The 20,472-nt window shown below is 43.4% G+C and overlaps 1 protein-coding gene across 1 annotated transcript in view; it reads right to left on the reverse strand.

Annotated features, from left to right (window-relative positions):
- Pi4ka (phosphatidylinositol 4-kinase alpha) overlaps positions 1-20,472 on the reverse strand; it is a 112,748-nt gene that overhangs the window by 82,197 nt on the left and 10,079 nt on the right. The window contains exons 2-7 of the mRNA XM_032899855.1: positions 15,312-15,428; positions 12,833-12,926; positions 7,594-7,682; positions 6,514-6,586; positions 4,943-5,202; positions 1,977-2,043 (exon numbers count right to left, since the gene is read on the reverse strand). Of these exons, the coding sequence (XP_032755746.1) occupies positions 1,977-2,043; positions 4,943-5,202; positions 6,514-6,586; positions 7,594-7,682; positions 12,833-12,926; positions 15,312-15,428 (700 nt within the window). The remainder of the gene's footprint in view (positions 1-1,976; positions 2,044-4,942; positions 5,203-6,513; positions 6,587-7,593; positions 7,683-12,832; positions 12,927-15,311; positions 15,429-20,472) is intronic.

Below are 20,472 nucleotides of genomic sequence, written 5' to 3' on the forward strand. Positions count from 1 at the left end.
CCGGGAGCAGCAGAGTCACTGGTATGGTTGGGTTGGGGTAACCTAAGAAGATAACTTTCTTAGGACCTGGCTCTAATTCAAGCCTTATTCCGAATCATCTCTATTATTTCCACACTAGATAGCGTTTTGAACTCAGGCTTGTACCAGTTTGGCTGTGGAGTTACACACATTTAAAGCTAGGAACTTAGGCGGGCAGGAAAATGTAGCTGTCTTTAATTGTCACTGTTCAGAAGTACCTTATAATAAGCTTATTTTACTTATTAAGATTAAGTTGAATGAGTCCTTCTTCGGGCTTTCAGTCCTGCTCCAGATTGGGGCCTGTGCTGGTTTGAATGGGAATGGCCTCCATAGGCTTGGTCCCCAGTTGGTAGAACTGTTTGGAAGGATTAGGAAGCGTGTATCAAAGGCCACCCCAGGCCCAGTCTCTCTGTCTTTCTCTGTGTCTCTTTCTGCCTTCTTCTATCTTTTCAGATCAGGATGTAAGCTCTTAGTTACTGTTCTACCTTAATGCCTGCCTGCCCACTGCCTTCCTGATGGTCATGAACTCAATCTCTGAAACTAAACAAGCCCGCAATTAAATACTTTCTTTTTCTTCCTTCCTCCTTCCTTCCCTTCCTTAATCTTTTTTTTAGATTTGTTTCATGTGTACGAATGTTTCTTTCATGTGTATAGATGTTTGTTTCATGTGTACAGACATCTTGCAAGCATGCACATATGTACACCACGTGTGTGCCTCCTGGATCCCCTAAAACCGAGATTACAAATGGCTGTGAGCTACAATGTGGGTTCTGGAAATTGAACCAAGGTCCTCTCCAAAAGCAACAAGTGCTCTAATCACTGAGCCTCCTCTCCAGCTCCTAAACACTTTTTTTTATAAGTTGCCTGGTCATAGTATCTCTTCACAGCAATAGAACAGTAGACTAAGGCAGATGTTAACTTTACACCTCTCTGAAAAAAAAAAAAATCACACAAGAATAAATATAGACCCCCCAAAGCAAATGATGGATCAAAAAGTCATTTTAAAAATTTTTATGATTTCTTTTTTTAAAGATTTATTTATTTATTATATGTAAGTACACTGTAGCTGTCTTCAGACACACCAGAAGAGGGCACCAGATCTCATTACAGATGGTTGTGAGCCACCATGTGGTTGTTGGGATTTGAACTCAGGACCTCTTGAAGAGCAGCCAGTGCTCTTAACCTCTGAGCCATCTCTCCAGCCCCATGATTTCAATTATATGCATGAATGCAAATGCCCATAGTGGTCCCAGGTGTCAGATACACTGGAAAACTATGATTAGAAAATAAGCAAGCCTAATACTGCCATGTTAAACGATGACAGACAGCCCAAGGTGGTGACATATCTATCACTCCAGCTATTTGGAAGGGTGAGCCAGAAAGACTTCGAGTTCCCAGTCAGCACGGGCTACTCTAAGACCATATCTCACAATAAACAAAGCGACTGGAAAATAGCCCAGTGGAAGAGTGTATAAGTCAAATCCCCAATACCACAAAAATAAGTAAGTAAAATAAATGCAGCATCAATCTACCAAGAACCTAGGAACCTGTTTGACTTTTCAGTAGGAAAGCACAGAAGCAGGATGAGGCCAGACAAAATCTGGTGGCACAACACTGGCACGAAGGAGGGGTGCCAGCCAGTAACAGACGGGGAGTTTGAAATGGGTAAAAATCCACGCTTGACAATTGAAGTGTGATCCCTGAATTCCATGATCCAGAAAGAGAACCAACTCCCCAAAATCTGACCTTTGGCACACACACACACACACACACGCGCGCGCGCACAAACACACACACTGGGGTGAGTAGGAAGAAATTAAATGGAAAGAAGAATAAAAACTCACCACTCTAAATGCATGATAACAGAGGGTCAGTCCCAGCATCCTTAACGTCATAAGAAATCGCTGTGAACCTCTTGTCTGATACTAGATCAATACTGGTACCAAGGTGAAACCTACCTTCAAAATAGTGAAAAGCAGATCCTCCAGGGGAGCTGGGAGGGGGCATGCCACGTTCTGGGCTAACCTGAAAAATCAGAGGGTAGAGATCGAAAACGGCTGCTGGGAACCCAATCCCTCGCTTCAGTACAGGTCTCTGCCAACCTAACGTGCACACTTGCAGTCAGTGTCAACGCCTTATTTCCCTGCGGAAGTCTACTGCTATTACAGCATTTTGTGCTGTATATTCTCTCATCAGACTAACTATATATTTTGTATTTATTTGCTGAGCTGAATCTTCCTCCCACCTTTGGAGGGACAAAGCCTTACTACCTAGCAAAGGCCAGACTGGAATTTGCTATGCGAGCCAGGCTGTCCTCTGTTTCCTGAGTGTTGGGATTACAGATATGCAACCCCACACCCATCTAGAGCTGAATTTTTCTTAATACTTTGTGTTTTCCTTTTTCCACATGTGTGCATGTGAGGTTAAGGAGAACGGTGCTAGCTACAGAACCCCAGAGTCATATGGATGAAGCCATACCTCACTCCTCAAAGTGACGCCACTTTATTTACTACTTATCTACGTTTCATGTGTGCTGGGGCTCTGCATATATCTGTGTGATGGTGTCAAAGACCCTGAAACTGGAGTTCTAGACAGCTGTGAGCTGCCATGTGGTGCTGTAAGTTGAACATCGGTCCTCTGGAAGGGCTGCCAGTCTCTTAACCACCGAGCCACCTCTCCATCCAATATATACTTTCTTTAAAAATGAAACACTCAAATGTGTTTCTCCTGGTGCAGCTTATTGAATGATGGCATATGTTACCAAGCCAAGCTCAATTATACACTGTTTTATTTTTCAAAGACAACAATTTTTTAAAAAATTTATTCATTATTTCTATGTGTAGATGTGTACCTGCCTGAGTTTAGCTGCACTATGTGTAGAAAGGAGCTTTTGGAAGCCATAAGAGACAATTGGATTCCCTGGGATTGTAGTGAGTCACCTGACATAGGTCCTAGCTGAGCCCAGGTCATATGTAAGAAACGTAAGCACACTTAACTTTGAGCCCCGATTATATATTTTGCTGGTACATATGTGCATATATGTATGTGGATGCTTCATGTAAGTATACTCGTGTGTATGGGGTATGTGGAGGGTAGTGGACAACCTCAGTTATTATCTGCTGCAAGGCTATCCATTTCCTTTGAGGCAGGTCTTACATTGGCCTGAAGCTTACCAATTATCCAGCCAGCTCAGGATTCCCCTGTGCTGGGATTACAAGTGTACACTACAAACACTCAGTAGTTTTCTTGAGTTCTGGACACTGGACTCATGTTCTCGTGCTTACAAAGCAAGAACTTACAAACCAGCCTTCATCCCAGCTCCCAATTGCATACTATTTTTTTCATCAAAATTTTAATTTTTATTCAATTTCTTTGTATGCATGGCTATTTCATCTGCATGTATGTCTGAGTGAAACACATGTGACTACTGTCCCAGGAGGGCAGATGAGGCTGAAAGCCCTGGAACTGGAGTTAAAGATGGCTGTGAGCTGTAGCGTAGGTGCCTCTGAATCACATGCTTACTGGCACCAACTATCTCAGAATGGAGTCTGGGCGATGGTGGTGTAGCCAGCTGATAAAGTGACAGTTTCCTATATAGGAAGCCCTGGGTTCAGTCCCCTGGTGGCTAGTCTTGGTTGCCAACTGGACTATCTGGAGTCAACTACAATCCAAGACACTGGGAATATCCATGAGGGGTTTTCCCCACTAACTAAATCATTTGAAATGGGAAGGCCCATCATCTTTAATTTGGGCTACACCTTCTGGGGCAGCGTGTGTAAAGGACATGGGGTAAGAAACTGGCTCTTGCTTGCTTGCTTTCACTCTCGCTGCTGTGTCCATTCCTTCCCTGGCATTAGAGGCTACTTCTTCAGGATTCTGAAGCCACAGATACACGAAAGCCAAGCTGCAACATCCAGTCTCAGGCTCTTAAAAACTACTAGATTTTGGGGCCTTCTGTTTGTAAACAGCTGCTGTTGGACTAGCTGGACCACAGCTTGAAAGTCACTGTAATAAATCCCCTTTCTAATGTGCACAGAGTTGTTCTGCCCCTTCTGCTCCTCTGGACAGCCCTGGCTGATACATATCCCTGGAGCTGCCTAAAGTGGCATGTGTATGAGCCTAGCCTAGCACTAGAGTGAGAGAAGCAGGAGGATGGTGTTCAAGCTCATTATCACAGCAACTTTGAGGCCAGCCTGGGCTACATGTCTCTAAAAAACAAACAAACAAACAAACAAACAAACAAAAATCCCCACCATCTCCCCACAACAAAGGAAATTAAAACAAACCACCAGGAACAAAGTTTGGCCACAAACCATTCTCCAACTATGAAGTCACTGACAAATCCTGAAAAGAAGCCTGTGTGGCAGCACCCTCCACGCTCTCAGAACTTAGGAGGCGGAGGCAGAGTGTGCATGTGAGGCCAGCATGTGTGTAGCAAGATCCTCTAAAACACACACATAAAGCCCAAGGAGTCCATCTCTGGAACTATGATAAATGATTTTAAAAAGCCAAGTGTGCTGGTGCATCCTTGGAATCCAAGCACTGGGGAGGGTGAGGCAGGAGGATCTGTCCAAGGTTGAGGCCATCCTAGACTGTAGAGTGAGCCTCTATCCCAATTTAAAAAATAAACAAACAAAAAAGCCTTAAATGGGATCAGTCTTAAGCAAGTGTGGTGACTCACACCGAAATACTAGCACTCAGGAGGGTGAGGAAAGGGGACCAACAAGTTCTAGGCCATCTGGGTTACAGAGTGACTTAGTCTGGGCTCTAGTGTGAGACCCTTTCTTAAATACAGAAAAAAAAGAGGGGGACGACAAACCTTTTTATTATAACAAGAGAATCCTAATGAGAACCTCAAACCATACACGTTTGCCATTTTCTTTGCATGGATGCTCACTGGTTCTTCTCCCCGAGTCCAGCTCACCTGAGAGATGCTGGACACACTGCTGGTTTTCCTCTTCAGTGTGCCCTCCTGACAGACAGTCAGCAGGTTGCTGGGCAGGATGGAGCGGAAGTCATTAAAGGAGCGCCTTCGGACACCTTCTAGCTCTTCGGGGATTCTCAGGGAATGAGGAGGGACTTTGGGAAAAAGCTTTGAGAGGAGAGATTCTTCTGAATTGCTGTAACGTCCAAAAGATCTCGAGATCCCTATCAGGCATGGGATTGCATACTTGCAAAGGTATTCTAGAAGACCAAGAAGAGACATAAGGTGGGAGTTACTGATGACAGCCACACTGTACCAACTTGTACCACTGGCTAATATTTTACAACCATTCTGTAATGACTGTGAAGGCTGAGAAGAAGCCACAGTTAGAGTTAACTGAAGGGATAACTAATGATATTTTTGATATGGCATTACAGGTGTCTGCTCACAGCAGCAAGACCCTAAGACACTGGTATATTAAAAACGTCATTAGTTATTTATCCCTTGATAATATGGCATCACCAGTATCTTAGGGTTTTGCTGCCGTGAACAGACACCATGTCTACGGCAACTCTTATGAGGACAACATTTAATTGAGGCTGGCTTACAGGTTCAGAGGTTCAGTCCATTATCATCAAGGCAGGGATCATGACAGCATCCAGGCAGACATGGTGCTGAGAGTTCTACATCTTGTACCAAAGGCAAACAGGAGAAGACTGGCTTCCAGGCACCACCACCACCACCACCACCACCACCCCCCCCACCACCACCACCACCACCACCACCCCCACCACCACCGCCCCCCGCCGCCCCACAGTGACACACTTCCTCCAACAAGGCCACACCTACTATAACAAGGCCACACCTCCTAATAGTGTCCCTCCCTAGGCCAAGTATATTCAAATAACCATAACCAGTAATATCAGATTGTGTCTCTATCACATTTGCTTTCCTTGGGAGTACTGTTTTGCTTGATCCCCAAACAGTACTATAGTTGGATCCTGTTTGGGTATTGTGACCACCATAGATTACATTCATTGTCCTATTTACACTATAGGAAAGTGACCTATAAAAGTCAGCTAAACTACCCTCATATACCTGACAAAACTGAGGCACACTGGTCAAAGATACCTGACATTTGTAAGCAGGACTGTGCTCATAACCCCATGTGGCCTCTCAGTATCCAGCACACAACAAACAAAACCTAATAGAAAAGTTTCTACCCATTGGATATACAGAAAGTAGAAAAAAAATAAATAGAAAACAATAGATAAAGAGAAGGGAAAGGGAAAACAAACAAACAAACAAACAAACAAACAAACTAGCCTTGAAGGCCAATCAGATGACTAAATCCAATGAACTGAGTCAGATTCCTGAATCCCATGGTAGGAGAAGAGAGAACTGACTCCCGAAAATTAGGTACCTGTAACCATCCATATATGCGGGGACACACACACACACACACACACACACACACACACACACACACACACACACACAAAATAATAATAATAAATAAAATAAAATTTTAAAAATTGAAAATAAAATAGTCTTGAAGATTTTAATCATACCTTTTTCTTGAATCTCCAGGGCCTGGCACATTCCCAGAAGGACATGTAAAACCTGCAAAAGTGTCTCTAAAATCTGCAACGAACAAGCACACAAAGCAAACCTGTCACCAAAGCTGGGTGTTACAAAGTCCAGTCACTGTCTTGACTGGGACCCTCCGCGTTCCCACAATAGCTGTTCTGTTGCTAACATCTCCTGACTCCGACCCTGCTGTCTCCCCGGGGCTGGTGTCTGCTGGCTTGGCTGGTTTTCCTTCATTTTCTCCAAGCTTCTTTTCTGTCTTACTCTGTAGGATAATAATCTTCATGATACTGTGACATCTAATTAGCATTGTACAATGGAATAATTTTCTACATCTTACTTGGAAGTGTGGGACTCAGAACACACATATGAATACTCCAAAGATGTAGGAACTTACAGATCCTGAAAAATACCCCAAAGTATCACTCGTGATACTTTCTATTCATATAAAAGTGGTGCTACTGATACTATCCAGTAAAGGGGCTGGGGGTGGCAGAGTGGGTCAAAGTGCATTCTGTGAGGGCAGTAAGTAGGGGCTGACATGGCCAGCACCCATGTAGAAGCTGGGGCATTGTGTGGGCACCGCCTGTAACAGCAGCTTTAGGGCGTGCACACAGGCGAGTGCCCTTGACGACTAGCTAGACCAGCTCAAATCGTGCGCTTCAGGTTCCGTGAGAGACTCTGCTTCAAAAAGCTGGAGAGCTGTGGAGATCTGGCTCAGTTGGTAAAGTGCTTGCTGAGGGATTACAGGTCATGAATACATAAATACATATATACACACTTACATACATACAGGGTTTTTATGAGGAAGTACAGGTCATGAATACATAAATACATATATACACACTTACATACATACAGGATTTTTATGCACAAGAGTGAAAAGCTCAAGAGGACACCCAATGTCCTCTTCTGGCTTCTGCATGTGTATACATCTGTGTGTAACAACACACATACATGCACACACACTATATAAAACCAACACAATCCAATACACTTCACAGCCCATTTTATGATTCTGGGATTCTTGTAACATCCACACACAAGTACCAGATGCTTACCTCATCCCTAAGTGAGGGGTCCCTGAAAGCCACATCAGACAGCAAGGTCACCAGGCAGAAGCTGAAGCTTTCTGCAACCGGGAGGTTACCTGGAAGACACAGGGTATGGATGAGAGGAGAACAAACTGCGAACAGACATACCGGCTGCCTGACCCCACACACTCCTTTCTGGCCTCCTGATTCTGCACGCTCCTTTTCTCACCCAGTCTGTCTAAGCTTGTGTGAGCTAAGAAAGCACATGTGGCAGCTCAAGCTCATAGCCCAACACTTAGCACAGACGGGCAAATCGAAGTTCAGAGTCATTCTCACCACACAGGGAGTTTGAGGGCTGGCAGGACGCCACCCCCCCAAAAAAGAATACACAGCAAAACATTAGCTAAAAGAAGGCAAGGGCTTACTTTGCTGCGATTCAGCTCTATCCATTTATCATAGACCTGCATTAATTTTCAGCTTTATAATTACACTTCCTGCTTGTGTGTGCATTTGTGTGTCACATGGCACATAAATGAGTGACATGGCATGTGTGCAGAAGTCAGAAGACAATTTCTTGGGTCAGTACAGTCAGTTCTTTCCTTCCGTCATGTGAGTCGCAGGACTAAACCCATGGTAACTGAGTATGACTGACCTTGAAGTCTTGAGCTCTGTGGCGTGTGTAAGGGTGCATGTGCCAGAGCGTTCCTTTGGAGGTTAGAAGACCCTCAGGTGTTAGAGTCTCGCCTTGTTTAAGATCATACAGGACTCTTTTGTGTCGAGCAGCATTTTCCAGCTGAGCTGACCTGTAAGCTTCCACAGGATTCTCCTGTCTCCACCTCCTCCCTTGCTGTAGGAATGCTGAGACTTCTGTGGCCTGACTGACTAAATCAGCTTTTACATTGGTTCTAAGGTCTGAACTCTTGGCATCAGGCTTGTGTGGCTACCTCCCTGACCCAACCTTGAACTTGTGATCTTCCTGTCTCTACCGCCTAAGTGCTGCTGGGATTACAAATTTGATAGTGGGATTATTGGTAACAGATTATTTGGTAATAGATTACTAGTTACAAGCCATGTGGTGCTGGAGATAAATCCAGGGCTTCAAGAATGCTGGAGGCAGGCATTCTAACTATGAGCTATGTCTGCAGCCCCAGAGATGGTGGAAACAGAGTGTAAGCTGACACATGGATGTTAGCCATCCTCATATCACTTAGGCAGAACGAAGCACACACAAGCACACGTTCACATTGTGTTAGAGACTGGCCCAGAGTCCCAGCGCTGGAACTGCACACGACTACGGAATCACATACCTTCAGCATGCCCCTAAAATCTCTCGTCCTTCTCCAACTAAGCCTAACATCAGGGGAATTCCCCAAAGCAAACAGACGATATGGAGGGAGTCCTTACCTAAAACACCAAACATTATGCTTCTGCAGCCTTTCTGTCAGATGCTCCTTCAAACGTTAGAACCACCACCATGGCTTCAATCATGCTTGCCATGCACTCTCACGAAGAATGGAATCAACCTTAATACTGACTCAAAGACATACAAATACCCACTTTTCATGGCTATATTCTCAGTTATGATAGGGAAGATTATTAGAATTCTACCAGAATTTTAAAATGCTACCCAGGTATCTCTGAAACCTGTGTGTGCATCAAAATAATTTTGGGGTTTACTACAATTTAGACTGCACACTTTGGGAGCCACTACTCTAGATTTTAACAGCACTGGTTATACTGCCAAAAAAAAAAAAAAAAGAAAGAAAAGAAAAGAGGAAAGTAGCAGCAGTTTGGGACACAGGTCAGTAAGACTTACCAAGCACGAGGACCTGAGCTTGACCCCTACTAACACACGAAAAGCTAGCATGGCAGCACACATAATTCCAGTGCCATCGAGGCAGAGACAGCAAACAGAAGGATCCCTGAGGTCTGCCAGCCGCCAAGTCTTCTTGTTGAGTTCCAAGATGGTTAGGGCCATCTTATCAATACACAGACACACGCACACGCACACACACAGACACACAGACACACATGGACACAGACCGCCTCCTACTCCTTATATCCCCCCACGTATCTTCCCCACTCCACATTATCCCACAAACCCCCACACGTACACACACACTCAGTGGTGAAGTATATAATTAGCATGCATGAGGCTCTGGGTTCAGTCTCCAGTTCACACACAAATCCTATAAATTTATATATTTCTAACAGTATTTCAAACATGTCAAATTTTTCATTCTAACATGAATCTGTATATATAAATGTGATCTTTAAAAGTATTAGTTATTATTCCTAAATTATATGTATGTGATGATTGTTAGACCTCAGAAGAAACTGGGCCTAGAGCAGTGACTCAGCAGTTAAGATGCCATCCTGCTTTTGCAGAGAACCCATGTTTGATTCCAAGCACTGACCAAGCTCATAACATCATACTACCAGCTCCAGGGGCTCCTGTGACTCTGAGGACACTGCACTCTCATGTACATACCACACAGACGTATCCCTCCATACATAATTAAAGTTAAAAAAGGAAAGAATATCAATATATTTTGAGACTGCACTTCTCAAACTAGGTAACGGTTATAGACAAACTTCTATTTAATATGGATGGTCCTTTGAACTGTGGAAACATTCATAACTTGAGGATTCAATTTTAGGCATGGTGGGTCGTAGGATGTCATACAGGTAAAGGCAGGTACAAGATAGAACAAGGTCTGTCATTGGATGACAACAAAGGATGGGTGGGAGAAAAGTTTTGGAGAGAGGAAGAGACTGGAGTGAGGTTGGAGAAGCAGTGGGGAGAACATGGAGGCTGATGTTAAGATTCCTTTCTGCACATTTACAGGTTGTTATGAATGAATGTTCTTAAGGGATGGATGTCTACAGGGCTTTGTATGTCTAGGTGGGCAATTATATCTTATCAATTGGTTGTAAGTTAATTGTGTGGATGTACTGTACATTGAGCATTTAACACATAAATCTGGTTATTGGGTTCCAGTTTGTTGAGTAATGATTTCACTGGGTGCTGGGAGTGTGAATAGAGTTTGTGACAGGAAGCCATGCTAGTTTATAGAATGCTTGGGGCTAGCACGGTGTGGGGCCATGCCAGCACAGCCCGCAGAACGCTATGTGAGTCTCAGGCGAGGTAACTACTGCCAAGGGGTGGTGTGTGAAAGAGGTAACAGAGAAACAGCTAGAGCTCGCGGATCCTCATGAGTGGGAACTCACAGGCACTGGGACAAATGTCGTTTTTTATAATATTACAGCAATAGCGGGTAACTTAAAGGGCTAAAAATCTACAGATCAGGAGGTGTACAGGCACAATCGGGATGTTTATGACAACAGCAAAATGTCTTTGGTGGAGTGAACCCTTTAACAAGTTAGGGCAGCATCCCTCCTGCAGAACAAAAACCAGTGTCTTCATTACTACCCATCAGAATACGACCAAAGGTTTCATATACAGCACCACAGAACTAAATTACAAAGAAGCCTCAGTTTTACAGAAATCCTAAAATCCTGGTGGTGCTCCAAGCTGACTGGGAGCTTCAGGGCATCAGGACACAAACATCAGTGCTGTGCCTAACACAGACTTGGCACACAGTGGACTTTTCACAAAGTGGCTATTTCACAAAGAAGAAAGACAGACAGGGAGGAAGAAAAGAAAGAAAGGGGAAGGGAGATGGAGGAAGGACAAGAAGGAAAAGTATATGAAAGAGGGCAGCAGAGAGAATGTGAGACAAGGCTGTGACTTTCCCTTTCACACCCCCAGCCCTCAAAATGCAAAATAAAATACCAATTTAAAAAAATGTGTCCATGCACTCTGTTGGTGCATACTTTTAATCCCAGCACACAGGAGGCAGAGACAGGTGGATCTCTGAGTTTGAGACCAGCCTGGTCTACAGAGCTATTTCCAAGACAGCCAGGACTATACAGAGAAACCTGTCTCAAAAAAACCCAGATGGGGCTGGAGAGATGGTTCAGTTGTTAAGAGCACTGACAGCTCTTCCAGAGGTCCTGAGTTCAATTCCCAGCAACCACATGGTGGCTCACAACCATCTGTAAAGAGATCCGATGCCCTCTTCTGGTGTATCTGAAGGCAGCTACAGTGTACTTATACATAATAAATGAATAAATCTTAAAAAACAAAACAAAACAAAACAAAAAAAACAGAAAAAAAAAAATCAGATGGATGGATGGATGGATGGATGGATGGATGGATGGATGAATAAAAAATTTTTTAAATGCACATGAATTCATTCCATTTCTTTTCCTTTTTTTTTTGTTTTTGATTTGTTTTGTTTTGTTTTGTTTTTTGTTTTGTTTGGGTTTTTTCTTTTGAGTCTAGAGTTTCTCTGTGTAGTCCTGACTGTCCTGGAACTTACTCTGCAGACCAGGCTGGCCTCAAACTCAGAGATCTACCTGCCTCTGCCTCCCACTCAAATGAAAGGTGTAAGCCGCAACACCCAGCTTGAATTCATTTTGTTTCTAAATGTGCCAAAGTTCAACTGAAGGCCAGGGAAATAGCTCAGTAGGTAAAGCACTTCCCACTAAACTTAATAACCTGAGTGTAATCCCTGGGACCTCTACGGTAGAAGGAAAGAATCAATTACTAAAAGCCATCCTCTGACCTCCAGATGCACATTGTGGCACACAAAATCAATTATTATAATGTTTTGTTTTGTTTTGTTTTTGAAGACAGGGTTTCTTTGTGTAGCCCTGGCTGTCTTGGAACTAGCCTCAAACTCACAAAGATCCACCTGTCTGTGCCTGCCAAGTGCTGGGATTAAAGGATGAGCCATGCCGGGCATAATCTTTTAAAGTAGGAGTTTAGCTGAAGTTTAACAGCAACAAAAATAATAAAGCTATTTCTAGTGAACAGTTATGGCTGTGTCCCCAAGTCCATCTCACCCTTTTGGAACAGCAACACTGTAACATGGAGAACTGACCTTTCCTAGAAGTGAATCTATTAGCTCGGGAGCTAAATGGTTGGTTTGGGGATGGACAGATGCAGATGGCCCGACTATAGCCAGTGACACATAAGAATGAAAGCTTCAGAAGGTCTCAGAAGAACCAAGGGGAAGCTGCAGGCTTCCCTCTCACCCATGAGTTCTAGACAGCAGAGAGCAAGATCAGCCACATTTGCTATGGCATCTAAGTTGCTCCACATCTGCTGAGACCAGCCAAAGCTGTCTAATTTCCAAGTTTGTTTGTTTCTTTTCCTCTCTCTTCTTTTGCATTCAGGATAAATATCACACAAAATTACCTCTGCCTTTCCGAGCTGTGCTTTCTTCTACCCAATAGACTTTTGGAAGACCCCTGAGAAGTCGAAGAAGATAAGGAACAATACAATCTTTGTGCTAAAAAACAAACAAACAAAAAATTTTATTTAATAAGTGACTAAGCAGATAATCCCATAGATTAAGTGAGCCATATCTAATAATCTCAGATTCTCCAGGAATAATGTAAAGCACCCAGCCATTCACATGCATCACAGTCCAGAAGATAGCACAGTCTCAGCCCTGTGGTGTATAATGTGCAGCCTAGTGGGCTTCTCTGAGGGACAGGCCCAACCAAGGTACTTAAGTCTGCTGTCAATGACAGACATTCCCAAACCACCTATAGATCCTAAGACAAGATTCTTAGGACCAAAGGGCCACTCACAGCCACAAGCTTCTGGACTTGACATTTCCTTTCTCCTTACCCTGTGTCCTCTTCCTTTACTGCCGGTTAAATTGTGTGCTTTGTGTCCCCTCTTAGTCCTTGAAAGCTGAGCATCAACTTTAATGGCTAATAGCACCCAATCAAAGAAACAGCTTTCCTCCTAATTCATTCATTCATTCAATTTTATTTTTTGAGACAAGGTGTCACTATGTAGCCCTGGATAACCTGGAATGCTGTAGACCAGGCTTAGAGAGTGAGACTTCCTCTGCCTCCCAAGTGCAGGTGTGATTACAGGTGTGAACTACCACCCTAGCTTGGTACCCAGCTTAAGCTTCTCCATCTGATGCCCAATGAACTTAGAGACAGTGATTATTCCAAACTTGGCCTAAATGCAGATTTATATGCAAAAAGGGAAAAATCTGAAAATGATGAAAGGCAGTGGCTAGAGCATGTCTAGATACATAGACACACAACCCCAAAGGGCTGCACTGCACTGGCCCTGCAGAGGAGCTGCTGCTCCTTCCTACATAAGCAGTGGCTTTAGTAGGACACAGGGAGTAAACCATCTCCACTGCTCGGGCACACCTGCTGCTATGATAGCTCAGAAGAGACATGAAGGTGGCCAATGCATCCTGGACAGAGTCAAGCAGTCCAAACTAGTGAACCAAGATAAGAGATATGGCCCTGTGGCCTTCTCGGGGTCTAATAAAGCATCCTGGGGTCCAAGTGTATCTATGAGTGCAAAGGTGAAACTGGCAATACAGGTAAACTATCATGTGCTGTCTGACCCCGCCCCTGGTCACTCCTTATGTAGAACCCAAACTACAAGAAACATAGTTTGTCCTTCTTTCTTCCTTGCCATCTTAAAAAAGTCAAGCATATGCTTGGAATTTACAAGAAACTTTGCCAAGCAATGCATATGTCAAAGAGATATTATGGGCAAATCAAAACTAGAATGGCTGAGGGTACAACTGAATGGTACAAGGCCTGCCTGGCATGTACCAGGCCAAGTACAGGGACAAACACTGCAAAAAAGTCACATATTCAGTCAAAATACAAAACAGGGTATGGGGACATGCCCGAAATCCCAGCAGCAGAGGAAAAAAGGCAGGAGAACCTTACCACATTCAGCCTGATTACACAGCTAGTTCTGGGCAAGTCTTTATTAACAAAGCCAGGAATATACAAGACTGTTTCATGAAATCAAATAAATAATAATAATAATGCTTACCGGAGTATAATTTCTAGGGTACAGACTAATGGCTTTAGATGAATATTCAAATGTATAACATTATTTTCCTAATAGAACAGTTACACTTAGAATTCAAAATTAGTATCTAGAAACAATAAACAATATATAATTGAATTAGAATTGATATCCAATGATCAAGAATTTGCTTCAATTAGTGTTGACAATTATAAAGAGAGAAAAGAGAGAGAGAGAAAGAGAGAGAAAGAGAGAGACAGAGAGAGAGGGAGAGACAACAGTACACCCCAGTAACAAGGTTGGGGTTTACTCCCTATCAAAAAACTATTAATATGTACTCAAATTTTATTTCTATTCAATTTTGATAAAGATGGTCTTTTATGACTGATATGCCTAATGAACATTTGACCTGCTATAAAAAACAAGTCTACTTTGTAAAATATGCAATTAGGTCTCAAAGGAATTTTATCTTAGTAATAGCCCTAAATTTTGAAATAGTTAAAAACCTTTAGTATTTATTAAAGAATCATTTAATTTGGCTGGGCATGGTCACATGAACCTTTAACCTTTAACCTGGGAGGCAGAGGCAGCAGGCAGATTCCTGTGAGTCTGAGACAGCCTGTGCTATGCAGTTAATACCAGGACCACCGGGCTATGTAGAGATCCTTCCTCTAAGCAAACGAGTTGGTATGTTTCCTCAGATCAGTGCCACTGCCCCATTCACCCCATCTTGCACACCCCCTCAGCACCTTGATTAGGTTGGGACGCATACTCCTAGTATTGTCAGTACTAGGTAGATATACACAGTACAAATGTGGATTCTCATTAGCCCCCCTTTTACACCATAGAAATTATAAACTTAGTAAAGGCTCACCTGAAGATCAGACTCAATGAGAAAAATGCCCAGAGCAATCACTGCATCTCTCCGTCTTTCATCTAGCTGGAAGATTCCATGAAAATCTACTGGGCACATGCACAGCAGCTTTTGAACCTAGAAAATAAGATTTAAGACAAAACACAAGGAGCTGAAGAGCTGGCTCAGCACTTACAGGCACAAGCTGCTCTTCATGAGAACCTGAGTGTGCCTGTAACTCTGGCTTCTTTGGCTTTTGCAGGCACCTGCACATATGGATACAAATACATATAGACACTCAATAAAAACAAAACAAAGAGAAATAGCTTTAAAAGAGCACTTACTGCTCTTGCAGAGGACCTGGGTTAGCTGGCTCAGAACTAACAGTAACTCCATGGAGTTCCAGTGGATTTGATGCCTCTTCTGACCTCCTCAGATTCCTGCAAGCTCACGGTGCACATATATACACTCAGGCACATACACATACAATTAGATTAACAGACAATCAAACACAAGGCTTCCCAAAACAGAAAGTCACGTTCAGAAGAAACACATCCTGCAGAGGTCCACGGAGTCAGCAAATCACATTGTTTCATTTCTCTTAAAGGAACACAGAGTGGTATGGTGACAATTTTGGAGTTTCTGGTTTCTTTGAAAGACACAGAAACATCATGGGAATGTGTTTTTGTTTTGATCCCAGATATGGAGACATGGGGTGGCTGCAGACTGACTGCAGCAGCTGACTATGATTTGCCTCACGCTCTAGCAGAGGTGTGATTTTTGCCAGCTGCACAGTTTCTGCAATTGTCTGACATTTGGAGTTCTGGGGACTTTTCAGAGAGTAATAAATGCTAGAGCCTGAGAGGTGGAAAAAATGGCTCTTCAGTTAAGAGCACACACTGGTCTTGCAGGACCTATGTTCTTTTCTCAGCACCCATATTAGGTGATCCACAACAGCCTATAATTCCAGCTCCAGGGGGATCCTACCCCGCTCTCCAGCCTGTATGGGCTCTGGCATTCATATACACATGCCCATACACATGATTTAAAAAGAGACTTATCTCTCATCCTAGAGAAACAAGACATCATCAGAGAGCTCAGTTAAATGACATACAAAATAGAAGAGATTTAATTCTTCCTGTTGAAAATAAGGAGTAGCTGGGCACTGAGGAGCACCAGCAGTACTATCAGCACATGGAAGTGAAGGCAGGACTTGTGAGGCCAGCCTGGCAATACAGCAGACTACTAGAAGAAAAAAGGAAGGAGGAAAGAAAAGAGAAGGGAGGGAGGGAGGGAGGAGGGCAGGGGAGGGGAGGGAGGGGGAGGGAAGGAAGGGAAGGGAAGAGAGGAAAGGGAAGGAAGGGAAGGGAAGGGAAGGGAAGGGAAGGAAGGGAAGGAAGGGAAGGAAGGGACAGGGGGCAGGGCAGGGCAGGGCAGGGCAGGGCAGGGCAGGGCTTCTCTGTCTTTAGCATTTACCTTAGAAAATCTGCAGCTTGCTGTGTGCAGCCAACCCTAATCCCAGCAGTCTGGTGGCAGAGGCAGGAGGAACTCTATGGGTTGGAGGCCTGGTCTATAAAGTGAGCTCTCGACAGCCAGGGTTACGTAGGGAGACCCTGCCTCCAATTAATTAATGAATGAACTAAATCTGCAGCTGTGTGTAGTTCCTCTTTTCTTTGAAATGTACACAAATGTTGAGAGGACTGGACAGGTCTTTGATCTAGGAATGCCTTTCTCAGGGAGCCACCTCTTAGCATTCCAGTTTCTGTGTAAGGTAAGAAACTTCCACAGCATCTAAAGTGCAGAATAACCTATCATAAAGATAGGAGGAGGATTCTGTTTATTGCTCCAAACAAAGCCAACCAGGTAACACGGACAGTCATCCCCATTACCAGGCAAGTCCTCTTACTATAGGAACACATACATACCACAGGTTACATCTACATGACCACGTAAAGTGTGAGATTTCTTTGTCTTTGCAATCTCTTAGCACTGTACCTGTGATACAGCTCACATGCTAGTTTAATGCTTACTCAACTAAAAAGGAAAGGACTGTGGTTGTAGTTCAGTGGTCAAGCACTTACTTGCCTAGCATTCATCATCTTAGGGCCAATCCCCATCATGAGGGGCAAAGAGAAGTTTCTGTCTCCACTGCCTTTAAAAGTGTTCTGTATTTGGAAGACCCTACTGTGGATTCTATTTCCCCTCAAAGGTGTGAGTGTTCAGGAATGGCATGGAATGTTGGGCCTACAGTTTTAGAATGTAAAGGGAAGACACCAAAAAGAACAAATACAGAACTCAGAGATGTGTAAAAAAAAACAAACGGCTCAGTGATTCCGGATCGAATCCTCCCTGAACCTGTGAGTGTCCCCTTTCCATGGCACAGGAGAAACTGCAGACTGACATGGAGAAGGGCTTCTCCTGATTACAGTGAGTAGACTATGGTGATCACAAAGGGCGTTAGAAGGGGGAGACAGAAAAGTCAGAGTGGTGTGTGATGTGAAAACCTGCCCACTATTGCTGCTTTTGCAGATGAAGGGACATGAACCAAGGAATGTCTTAGATGGCCACTGCCAGAAGCTATAAAGGCCTGGGAATGAGTTCTTGCCTACAGAGTCCAGAAAAGTACTCAACTTCGTTGTCTCCAGTGAGACTTGTGCTGGGTTTCTAATCTGCACGATTGTTAAACAACATAAGTATTGTCCCACACTAGAACTAAGGTAAACTGTTAGAACAACAGGACACAGGAAAGTGGTTGTAAAGTATGGAACAAACACTCACAGGGCTACACTTCCTAGCAAGGAAAACAACTTTTTCTCCTCCAAAGAATGTTGCTTGCTTGTTCCTTTGTTTCCTGGTATTACTCTCCATCTGAAAACTGAAACTCAGAATGGGACCTGCTCTTTAAAAAAGGTAGAGAAAGCTAAGAAAACAGAGAATGTTATATAATATTTCAATAAATAGAATCTAGATAATACAAAGACAAGGAAGTAACATGAAACAGACAGAAATCTGGGCGTGCGGCTCATGTTTGTGATCCTGACTTAAAGGTCAAGGCAGGACCTAAGGTAATCGGAGGTAAATTCAAGGTAATCGGAGGCTACACTGTGAGACCTTGTCTCTAATTAAAGCATTAGGGGATGGGGGCTGGAGAGAGGACTCACTCAGCAGTGCGCTGATAGGCAAGCATGGGACCTGACTCTTGTCCCCTCTTCCCATCTGACTGAGGAGCACTGGGATCACAGTAAGGGCTTTACATGAGTTCTGAGCATCCACCCGGGCTTCTCGTGCTTACACAGCAACTGTAACCCACTGAGTAGACTCCCCCAGCCTTGCTTAATTGTCTGTCTATCTGCCTGTCTGCCTGTCTGTCTGTCGGTCTGCCTGCCTATCTATCTATCTATCTATCTATCTATCTATCTATCTATCTATCTATCTATCTATCTATCTATCTTCCTATCTACCTACCTACTGTGGTGCACTGGTATACATACAGGGCAAGACATCCATACACATAAAATAACTACACATTTTTTATTACATTTAGTGGGGTGTGTGTGTGTGTGTGTGTGTGTGTGTGTGTGTGTGTATGTGTGTGTGTGTGTGTGTGTGCATGCAAACAGGTACTCTTGTGCCAAGCTGTATATGTGAAAGTCAGAGGACAGCACGTAAGAGTTTGTTACTCCTTTTACTACACGTGTCCTCCCTAGGGCAATGCACAGGATCCAATTCGGGTCCTGGTGCAAGCACCTTTATCTGCTGAACTGTCTCATTGGCTGGCTTTGCTTTTCTCTTTAAAAAAAATAAATAACTTTTTTAGTAGTAGGTTTTGTTCTTTTGCACTTGCATACATATATACCATATACTCTGGTCCCTCCACCCTCACATTCCCTCCATCTCTTTCTTTTTATTTACTTTGGTTTTTGCCTTCGGTTTTGTCTAATATCTATTGTCAAAAAGTTTAATTTAGGGCTGTTTGTATGATCCTCAGCTTGAAACTAATTATCAGAGCCTGGTGGGCTCCTGAGTGGGTATACAACTAGATAGTATGCTTCACCTTCTCCCAGAGTGTGCTGTTGTTAACGGATCAGTAGTACCTAATATGGTAGGGCTCCATGAGCCCAGTTCCTCCTTAACTGACTTCTGTGTACCAAGGGCCATTATACAGAGCTGTTTTGAGTTTGTAGTAACCATGACTCTATATACACTGGGAGCAGGGGAGATCTAATAGGATAGCTGTTCAGCTGAACTGACAGAGCAACAAACTACCCCCTAACATCTGTTTATACCCATAGACAAAGGCTACACTGAGCCTCAAAGAAACCTTTTCCCTCAATCAGAGGTAAAGACAAAGATTCATGACTGTGCAAGATGCTAAGAAAAAAGATTGCCGAGAGCTAGGCCCTGAACAAGACATTCACACTACCCACTTATATCTCAGGGACCACTGCAGAAGAAGGGGGAGGGGAGCACAGCACACACACATGCACACACACATGCACACAAGCGTACACACTCAGCATGCATTCACCCACTAACCCTCTCCCAAGTTCACCGCTTGCTTTTGTATTTATTATTAGTGTGTGTGTTTATGCCATGACTGCACCATCACATGTGCAATATACATATGGACACTGCCCAGAGGACAACTTTGTGGAGTGACTTCTCCTTCCACCTTTAAGTGGTTGCAGGGATAAAACTCAGGGCATCAGGCAACAAGTGACTTTACTTGCTGAGCTGTCTCTTGGCCTCTAGTTAGTACTTCTGAAGCCAGTATGATGACAAGGATCTGAAATTATTAATTATTACAGGCAAGCTGTATTATATACATGAATGAAACTGTCAACGAACAAAGTTAATTGTTTACAGAACCTGATGAAAAAAACAACAAAGAAGAAAGAGGTTGCAATCCAAGCATCTATCTATAATCTGAGAAGGAGGAAGGCTGAGGCTTAGAGGACAGAAAGTCTGAGGCTAGTCTGTGTTACATACCTAACATACCTAACAGCTTAAAAATAAAGACAGACTGGAGGGATGGCTCAGTGGTTAATAATCTGTGAATCCACATATCACCCATAACCATCTGTAACTCCACACATTGCACAACTATGTACATATAGGCAAAACACTCATATACATGAAATAAATAAATAAATGTTTAAACCTTTAATCCTAACACTACAAG

The sequence above is a fragment of the Rattus rattus genome, chromosome 4 (genome assembly GCF_011064425.1).
Source record: "Rattus rattus isolate New Zealand chromosome 4, Rrattus_CSIRO_v1, whole genome shotgun sequence".
Classification (NCBI taxonomy): Eukaryota; Metazoa; Chordata; class Mammalia; order Rodentia; family Muridae; genus Rattus; species Rattus rattus.